At 36.0% G+C, this 10,703-nt stretch overlaps 1 protein-coding gene and 1 pseudogene across 1 annotated transcript; one reads left to right on the top strand and one right to left on the bottom strand.

Moving 5' to 3' along the window:
* Positions 1–202: 202 nt before the first annotated feature.
* On the top strand, positions 203–2,061 carry LOC126697005 (protein NUCLEAR FUSION DEFECTIVE 4-like; annotated as a pseudogene).
* A 1,192-nt stretch (positions 2,062–3,253) lies between these two features.
* LOC126697006 (F-box protein PP2-A13-like) lies at positions 3,254–7,163 on the bottom strand. The gene is made up of 3 exons (XM_050393793.1): positions 6,146–7,163; positions 5,940–6,058; positions 3,254–3,891 (listed from the first exon to the last, which is right to left on the bottom strand). Exons 1-3 carry the CDS (start codon positions 6,455–6,457, stop codon positions 3,486–3,488), a joined length of 837 nt encoding a protein of 278 aa, XP_050249750.1. The 5' UTR covers positions 6,458–7,163; the 3' UTR covers positions 3,254–3,485.
* Between the last annotated feature and the right edge of the window lie 3,540 nt (positions 7,164–10,703).

The following is a 10,703-nucleotide window of genomic DNA, read 5'->3' as shown; positions in this document are numbered from 1 at the left end:
AGATGTGCGTATCCAAATTAAACTCTTTATCTACAAATGAAAAATGTTATCTAGCATCCACATAACATTAGGCAATGATTTTCAACAAATTTTATCTTCATCTCAACCATTTTATAAGTAAAAAACTTGTAGTCTTTCACCATAATTGCACTACACTAGAGAAGTGGTAGAGAGATTTTACACACAACCATGGATACTCACACTACAGGCACCAGCTGTGGTCGCTTTGTAATACAAACGCTCCGAGGCCAATGGTTCATGATGTTCGCATCATTCTTGATCATGACTGGCGCAGGTGCCACTTATCTTTTTGGTGTCTACTCCGAAGACATCAAAGCCACCCTTGGCTATGATCAATCCACGCTTAATCTCCTAAGCACATGCAAGGACCTCGGAGCTAATGTTGGGGTCCTTTCTGGCCTTCTTGCTGAGGTAACCCCAGCATGGTTTGTGTTATTAATTGGCTCGGCCATGAACTTTGCCGGGTATTTTCTCATTTGGCTTGCCGTATGCGGAAAGATCCCCAAGCCCAAGGTTTGGCAGATGTGTCTCTACATATGTGTTGGTGCAAATTCACAAAATTTTGCAAATACTGCGCACTTGTGACATGTGTGAAGAACTTCCCTGTAAGCCGAGGAAGCATGCTTGGACTCATGAAGGGTTATGTAGGCCTTAGTGGAGCAGTATTTACACAACTTTATTTGGTCATCTATGGGGATGATTCAAAATCTTTGATTCTTCTTATTGGATGGCTTCCGGCTTTAATTTCTATGGTTTTTGTGTATACCATCAGAACAATGAAAGTCTCTTCCCACTCAAATGAGCTGAAGGTTTTCTATGAGTACCTCTATATATCAATTGCCATAGCTTTGTGTCTCATGGGGTTAACCATTGCTCAAAAGCAAGTCACTTTCTCTCACTATGGCTACGTGGGAAGCTGTGTTGCTGTTTGTGTTTTGATTTTTCTTCCCCTTGTTATTGCAATAAGAGAAGAACTAGCTACTTGGAGGCAAAAGAGAAAACCGGTTGATGCACCTAATAGGATAACTGTGGATGGACCACCATTGCCAGAGTCAAAACCAGCTACTATATTACACTCGCAAAGTTCAGAAAATTAGACTAATCAGGATATTTCATGTTGTGGAAAGATCTGCAAAAAACCAACCAGAGGTGAAGATTACAGCATATTGCAAGCTTTATTAAGCTTGGACATGTTGATTATTTTTGTGGCTACATTTTGTGGACTAGGTTGTAGCTTAACTGCTGTGGACAATCTAGGACAAATTGGTGAGTCCTTAGGCTATCCACAACACACTACTAGTACATTTGTTTCTCTGGTAAGTATTTGGAACTATTTTGGTAGAGTTTTCGCTGGATTTGTATCTTAAATCATACTTCTAAGGTGGAAAGTCCCACGCCCTCTTATGATGACCCTTTCCCTTGTGTTATCTGGGGTTGGAGACCTCCTCATTGCCTTTCCACTACCGAGTTGTGTCTATATTGCTTCTTTGATTATTGATTTCTCATATGGAGCCCAATTGACTCTACTTTTCACCATTATATCCGAGCCTTTTGGATTGAAATATTACTCCACTCTCTTCAATTGTGGCCAACTTGCGAGCCCTCTTGGATCTTATGTATTTAATGTACAAGTTGTTGGAAAGCTTTTCGATAAAGAGGCATTGAAGCAACTTGCGCTTAAGGGGATGACTAGATCAATGGTGAAAGAACTGACCTGTATGGGCAAGGAATGTTACAGGCTATCTTTTGTAATATTGGCAGGTGCAAACTTTTTTGGAGCTCTTGTTTTGTTTGTTTTGGTTATGAGAAATCGTGACTTCTATAGGGGGGACATATACAAGAGGTTTAAGGAAGAGGTAGCAGCTAATGAGAAGGAATTGGGGGTTCATGTCGCTACAGAACAGCATTAAGGTGCTAAAGCATGGGGGGTTGTAGATTGAAGATTCTTCTTGGTTTTTTCTGTTTTTTGAAACTTTTTTTAATATTTAATTATTGGTTCTATCAAAAACTAGCAAGAATGCTTCTATTCTCTTACCTCATTATAATCCTTGTTAACTTTCTACCTTTTGGTGCCTCTATTTCACTGGGTGTCTACTAGTGAGTATTTTATTTTAAATTTTTTAATAATGTGATACTAAATACATCTCTATATATATAACCATGAAATGGACTCCTTCCATTTTACTTAAAGTGAAGAGGATCCTTCATTTGAATGACATTGTGAGGATCCTGCATCCTAATTCATGGATTTTGTGGCTTGTGCATGAGGGCATCACATGTCATTCAATTTTCATAGTTAAGGGTGAGTTTAACCAGAATAAGGCTTGGCTAAACATGAAAAAAAACCATAAAACATATAATTAAATTGGGCATTGGATGTTCTTCTCAAAAAAACAAATGGGGGGACAATGTATTGCCCTGGATGTACACAATGCTATTGTTCTATCAATTAACATTTCTGTCGGTTTTACTCAAAAAACATTGGGCAACTCATTGACCTATGCCAAATAAAAACCTAAGCCCAGGAGCAGCTAATGCAGGGCACAAGCCAGTACTATTAAGCTACTTCATGTGAGAGCAGAATCCAAATTCTGCTTGACCTAACCTAAAAACATCCTTATCTAAAGCGTTTATTTATTTTAATGTTGGGGGAGGGACAGTGACTCTAGGACAGGGACCAGAAATGAAAACAACCAGAAAGTGTTGTCAACACAACAAGCTGATAGGGATATAGATTATAGATTTGCAATCAAGAAACAAATTAAAGATAAGAAGGATGCTGTAATCACTGATAGATAAGGATAACATACCCTAAATTTTTTGGAAACAAAAGAAACACCACAAAGACCAGAGTTACTAGGCTCTCAATGATGCAACAGCACATCTAAGCATGGATGAAATTTCCCCTTCTACCAACCAATAAAAGAAAATTTTAGGCTCATCCTGCAAGTCGGACACCAAAATTACTAGTAGGTACAATGCTTAATGCCTTAAACAGTGTCATTCAAAAATTGTCATTAATACTCAGGGTGCCAAAGGCAGCTCAACTCAAGCCTAAACGGCTTCATTCTGCATTAGAGAATGCACCTAAAGAAGGAAAAAGATGGTCAGGGTACCAAAGGCAGCTCAAGCACAACAAAAGTAATTGTTTCTGTTCAAGGGAGACCAGGGAACAAAAAACAAAAGGGAAATTAATAATCTATTACACACATTAAGCACTATCAACAAATGCTAAGACAAAATAAATCAAGCATTTTATTATATTAGTTAAAATCAACAGCAAACAACCTAAAAATTCAACCATGGCAAGCAGCAATTATACACTATCATACATGGAAAGAACATTGTGAGCCCCTAAAAACCACAATAATTTGAATGTTCTTCCTTTTGGGGCAGCCAAGCATCTATTGGGCAGCACACCTCTATAATTTTACAGCTTTTCCTGCTTACAAAAGCAATCTAGCCTATTTTCCTACACTGGTGGGGAGTATAAACACAGAGTCTACACAGAGACCACCTTTGGTGTGAGTGCAGTCGATCTGAGTCAATGAAAATTTGATGTTCACCAATACATTGGTGCTCTTGACAACAAAGTCTCCTGCATGGTATTGGACCCAATTCCCCGGATTGTCCAAATAGCACTGTGATACAGCATGCTGACCATCAGAAGTTGTTAGCTCAAACTTCACAGGTTTTATGTCCCAGCCATGAACGTGCTCATGATTGCAAAACCGACGACCCAGTCTCTTGGAAGACCTACCAAGCTGAAGTCTGAAAAACAAACTGTATGTCCCTGGTGGAAACTGGAACTCAAATTCTCCATCTACTTGTAACCACCAGATCTGTTGAAGATAAGCAACTCTCTGGAACCTATATGCAAGAAAACATACATCATCTAAAGTCTCAAAAGGAAACAAGAGCGCTGATCAGAAAATTTAAACAACACAACAACAAAAAAAAAAAAAAAAAAAAAGGAAAAGTTGGCCGATAGAAATTTTTGCAATGTAACTTTTTTGCTAGGTGTTTGCCCAAACCAACCATCTCTTGTTAGACTGATCACTTGCATATACTCTCTCCTATCCTGTATTAAATAAATGAAAATTAGAATGTAGTCCGTTACTGTTGTAGAAAACACGCAAAACAATAAAATAGCAACCACCAGAAGCTTAATGTGATTCGGCCAAAATGGCTGTCCACAACAAATCCATTACCAATGGTAAGGATTACAAATTCTCAGCAAAAAAACTGACAACCTTTAACACTCTCAAACCCAAGACCTCAATACACTCAATGGTACTCTCACACTAACAAATTAGACAAAAAGTTGTCTTTCAACTCCAACACAAAACACATGAGCTATTCTATCACCCATATATTAAACCTCCTTAAATCTCTTCTTGCTAATGTGAAATTACCACCCTACATAGAAAACATTGCATCACCTTAATTTTTATTTTTATGAATATGAGACTTCAAATCCAGCAAGAAATCTCTAAATGTACCAAATCATTGGTGGGACTCAAGAAATCTCTACCTCCAATCCATGAGGAGAAGTCTTCATTGGTACACTTTTGGGTACCCTTTGGCACCCCTTTGTGGTAGGGGTACCCCACCACGTCCTCAACAAGTGATACAATCAATTCCGTTCAAGCAGCACTTGAACTTCTTAATCGAACTTGAGTTATCAATTATATCAATTAATTCTTAACAAACCTCACTATTTTCCATCCATCACCATCTTTCCTTCCCTTTGTGGAGATTTAACCAAACACTAGTCCTAGGTTTTTGTTCCACCTTTAACTAGATTGTAAAAAATCTTAATAAGCTTCTCCTCCTTCATTACCTCCAAAGCATCTTTACTAAATTATAACTCCACTTTTTGCAAAATAATCATAATTCAAAGAATCCAACCGATATAAAGAAATCAAATTCCTTCCAAGTTCTGCTACATGTCTCACATTATCAAAAAGTTTTTACAAACCCATCAAACATCCTGATTTTCAGTATACTTATCTCCACAACTTTGCATTCCACAAAGCCAACATAACAAAATCTTTATCGCAGGCCTTGTATTTGTCAAACCATTGTTTACATAGACAGAACCTTAAACCCATGAAATTTTAACCAAATCCATACCTTTGGTAGCAATCAAAACATCCTTCTCCTCCTCATTATCTACTGTAACAAGTGTTGCATGCACAAACTTCTAACAATCATGACTTTTCTTAAACATTTCCAGATCAGCTCTCAACTACCTACGTTGATATTGTAAATATCCCAACCCATAAGACTAATTGTACTCCACATCATCTATCCTTGCTTGGTCTAGAATTTGATCTTGACTTCTCCCCTGTCAAAATTACCACAACTTGAGTTTGAGTTCATCATTAATGGCCCAACTTCAAAGTTATTCGTTGGTTTCTTTAATTTCTTTGTCTCCAAGAGAATTATTGTCATCTCTTTTAGCTTGAATGCTTCATTTCCAACCAAAATATCGTCATATATCATAAAGGAAGGTGAGGAAAAATACAAGCACCTCCAATTCCACTTTAATTAAGATCAACCTTTTTAAAAAACACATGCGCCTCCAATTCCACTTTGATTAAGACCAACCTTTTTAACTTACAAAGGACGGTGACTAAAAGAGAAACAATTTGCCAACACTTCGAATCATATCTCCAGATCCTGCATCGCTTCAAAGAATTTTACTCTCTGGATCCAAGGCTATTTTTGACAAGTCATAAGTCAGAACATCTCAACTTCTCAAGCAGGACATAACTTCAAATTTAAGCCACAAATCATACCATACTACTCTTAGTAAAACAAACTTTGCTAGTTGTAAATTTAGGATCGAATCAAATACACTGACAGATTCCAAAATCATCCAATTGATATTTGACATAATCAACTTAGCTCACCTAGATTCCTGTGTCGAAATGCGATTCCAGTATCTCCGGTCATCTATTCCGGTTATCCTCAGAGCCTTTGACGAAATCGCCAAACAAACGCCACCAGTACTTTTGTGCAGCCAAATTTCCTACAACAAACAAAAATTCCCAACACAACAGATCAATAAAATGAAAAAAAAGCCTAAACACATTGAAACGGAGATAACGAGGTATACCTTTGTGCCATTATCAAAGGATATAGGCCTGCAAAGCCTGGCATAGACATCCTTCTTCCTCAATTTGAGCATAGTTTCCTCATCAAACACTTTCTCCATAATATACCTATAATTCGTCGGCAATTTCAATTCCCATATAAAATCCGCCTCAGAAGCTCCTCGAAAAGCCCGATTCAACCGGGCCAATTTGCAAATCTCAGGTGGGTCCAAGTACATCAAAACCGATGCTATACAGCTCTCCGGTATATCCCCCAACCTGAGCTGCAATGGTGGATCCGTGTCCGACACGCCAGCAGACATATTAGCACCCATCTCAACCCCACCAAACCCCGTGAATTTAAAATCCTAAAGCTGAATCCTTTATAGTTATAGAAAGAGAGAGACCCAAAACCCAGAACTTGAATTTGGCTTACAGCTTGAATTTGAACCTGAATTTGTAAATTTTCTGGGAAAGACTGAGGGAGAGAAATGTAGTATCAAACTCAGAAATGAAATTGAAATTCATGGGATTTGAAGCCAACGAAGCTGGAAAATTTGATTTTAAAAAGATATTTTGGGTGAGGACTGCTGTCTTGGTCAGATTTTCAGAGAGAATCTTGTAAACCCAACAATTTAGCACCAATAGATATTGAATAACAAAAAAACCATCGGAACTCCAGAAAGCTTATAACCTTTTGAGTATTTATTCAGACAGAGATATTGAAATATCTGAATCTGTGGTGGGAAACAAACGTCGGATTGGTTGGGTGTGATTACTAGAAAGTAGAGAGTACACCAACTAGGCTGACGCGTACGGACAAAATACGATACTCAGCCGACAAGACAAGCAAATTGTACATCGATGGAGAAAGGTTTTACTGAGTTTCATCATTCCTGGTTTTGCGTAGGTATCATGAAGTTTACTATTTAATCTTCTCATCTATCTATCAGACTATTACTACAAAGTCTACAACATTGGAAGCGGGGGAACGAGAACGATATATGTTTTGAGGTTCTGAACGAGAGTGGCATATACGCGCCAAAATCTGGCGGTGGTAGTGAGGTTATTTACGCTACGTAGGTACTATCAACGACCAAGTGGATAGAACTAACGGATGGAGCTTGTGTGGAGTGACTTTCGGATACGTGTTCAGTTTCTATTTGACTAACTAAACAATCTATTTTCAGTTTTTAAATAATATTATATATATTTTCATACTTTTTCATCAACACATATTTCAAAAAATTACAAATAATATTATTCAAATTCATCTATCAAACGGATCCTCTTTGACACAGTTAAGGAGTGACATTTTTTTAAAATTAAAAAAAAATTATGTCTATAACATTTTCATAGCAAATTTTATATAATAAGTTGTTTCTTGTAATTATTAGTGGATGAAAAAGTAATTTCAGTGGTGGATTTAAATTTAAAACCTAAAACAATCTAACAACTAGAATTTATTGTAAAAATATTGTGGATATAGCGTTTTTTTTTTATTTTTTTATTTTTTAATTGGTTGCTTTGCTTTTGCCTTTTTATTCTGGGGACTCATTATTAATGCAATCTTTTTTTGATAAGGTATTAATGCAGTATTGTGATTGTGGATAAGTATTAGTAAACAACTAAACATAGATTATGCTTAGTTTATTGAGTTTAATAGTACTTAATAAATTCACCCACCAATCTTGAATTTGATCTATATCTAATATGTTTAATCATTTGAGGATTTTATTTAATTTTAAACAAACTAAACAATTGATTGTCAACCAACTGTGGTCTTCCTTTGAAATTGTCAATGCATGTTAAATAATTATTAAATCAGTTTTCCAAAGGAATCAACTTTTATTGTTTTTTTTTTTTTTTAAGAGAGAGTTTCAACTTTTATTGTTAATAACCTAAAGTTTGTTCTTTTAAAGTGTTTTCTGTTAGAATCACCTGCCACGAAATATGCATAGATAAGAGCATCTCCAACAGTCTTTGTATAGCTATTTTTGGAGCACCAAAGTCTACTATTCATGCTCCAGCCGATTCTCCAAATGTCCAAATTCTCCAAATTTATTTTTGAATTGCTACAGTAATTCTCTTAATTTAGAGAACACTGTAGCAACTCCAAACCAATTTTTCTGCTTAAAAAATTATCCAGCTACTATTATATCAATTCTTTCTCTCTCTTCCGATTTTTTTTTCTCTCATTCTCTCCGTTTCTCACATAATCCAAACACAAAAAAAAAAAAAAAAAAATCCAATTCTTTAAAATAAAATTGAATCAGAACAAGCAAATATGAAAAAAAGAAAAAGAAAAAGAAAAAAAGACACAAGCTATCTACCATCTGAGTTGCGTTGGGAGGAAGATGAGCGGCAACGGCGGAGCGAAAGGCGTGGCGGCACAGAGAGCGGAGCCATCTAACCCATCTGTTCTTTCTCTTTCTCCGTTTGGAATCAAGTAGAAAAAGAAAAAAAAAAGTAGAGAAAGGGAGCTGGAGAAAGAAAGAGGGAGGGATGTTCTGGAATGAAGTGGAAACAGGAAAGTAGAGAAAAAAAAGGAGAGGGTGGAGATAAGGGTATACGTGTGTGGTGGAGGAAAATCAAGAGAAAAGAAATAGATAAAAAAAAAAAAGGAAACGTATGGCCGGTTGAAAGAAACAAAGGAAAAATACAATTTAGCTATTATAATATTTTCACAATAAATTTTAAGTAGTATATTGTTATTAACTAATATTGGTGAGTAAAAATATAATTTTAGTTGTGGATTCAAATCAGAACTAGTAATAACTTTCCACATAAGATTTTGATGTGATTCTTGTGAAAGTATTGTGAAAAATGTTGTGAATATAACGCTTTTTATTGAAAAATATAGTTGTTAAAAAAAGAATAAATAATGAATGAAGAAATAATATTTAAATGAGATAGAGAATAGGATAGAGAATTTATTGGAAGTGTATTTGAAAAAGTGGGTATATAAAAGTTAAATATCACTGTTCATTCTCCAAACAATACAAAAATTTAGAGAAGCTGCTGGAAATGCTCTAATAAATTACTTGTTTAAGATTTCCCTTTTTTTTTATATAGGGGGTTTAAGATTCGCTTTTGACTTTTATAATTGCATTCATTGAGTGATTGTATTGGTTATTCAGAAAAAGAAAAATGTATTGCTTGGTTATGGGTGGAGGAGGAGAAGAAGAAAATTTATGTCACCTAGAAGTAGGCATGCTCATTGTTCCTCTCCATAAAAACTTGTAGAAAAAACCCCAACAAAAGCCACTTGTCTTGAAGCAGCAGCCCAATTTACTGTACCATGTGGTCGTTAGTTTCAAGGTCATGTCGTCCTTGATAAAAAGGACTAACAGTTTCCTCCCAAAATTTAGATAGTCAAAATGGTTGGAGACACACATTTTTTGTCCTTTGTTATCTCAGTGTGATCTGCCCCGGTTCCATACATTTTCAAATCTACAACTACATTCTTTTGTGCAACAATATGATGTGCCACAATTTATAAATAATGAGTCCATGTAAAGCGATAAAGTAGTCAATATTACTATATGTTACATGGGATAATTGTGAAAAAAAATAAGTCTAACCCAAGGCCTAAGCCTAAGGCTCTCACTACAAAATGTTTTTACCCTTGGCAAAAAAAGGTCTCGTCCCTTGTTGTAAAAGTCCCAAAATTTTATAATAATACATTTAAAAAAAAATTGTTATGTACTTTTTTTTTTTTTTTAAAGAGTGGTGTTAAAGATATTATAAATTTTACTATAAGCTTAAAAACTAAAATGTCACTAATTATAAAAAATAATTTGAACATTCATTAATTAGGTTGTTGAAGTTCATCAATTAGAGTTTTAGGGATAAGGGCCCAAAATTATATGTTGAGCCTTGGGCCTTGGTCGAGGACGTTGGTTGGTCCGAGGGCGAATAAACAGTAGTGAGAGTGTCAAGTTTAGAGTCCCATGAGTATGTTGCAAATGGAAAGGTTGGGGGAGGTGGTCCGAGGGAGAGTATCTCCTCGGATAAACGAAGCACATACCAAATGCTTATCCTCTCGTTCAAAGTGACCTTTCAGGAAATTTCACTAATAGGAACATGCATTATGAACGTACAGGAAGGATGGAAGCTAAGAAATATCTAAAGAAAAGCTGTTGCCACTGCATTAAATGCTCTGCAGCTAACTTTCTGGCTGCATTAATGTGAAGAAGACTCTTGAACAATGCTGCCTTGGCTACCCCAACTCATAGAGGGCCTAAGAGGGTGTCCGATAGGACAAACACTCAAGTAGTGGCTTAGATGATCAACAAGTATGGGGCCAAGATCGTTCAAAGAAAACTATATAATGTAAGAGACCCTCCATGGAGGGTGGATCGGGAAATCAAGAGAGAAACATCGGAGCAATCAGAAATCAAATCTGTAATCAAACTTGTGAGAAACATATAAGAACTGATCTCCTCGGATTGTGCTGAGGATGGTTTTCTTTACTTTAAATCAATATATCTTCCTGTTTTTATCATTTAAGCCCACTTTATTTGTTATCCAGCTCATTTTAGCCCAGCTTTCCAACCTACTCTCTACAAATTCATTATT

The sequence above is a fragment of the Quercus robur genome, chromosome 8 (assembly GCF_932294415.1).
Source record: "Quercus robur chromosome 8, dhQueRobu3.1, whole genome shotgun sequence".
Taxonomy (NCBI): domain Eukaryota; kingdom Viridiplantae; phylum Streptophyta; class Magnoliopsida; order Fagales; family Fagaceae; genus Quercus; species Quercus robur.
The sequence above is the reverse complement of the archived record's forward strand: the minus strand, read 5'-3'. Positions and strand labels throughout refer to the sequence as shown.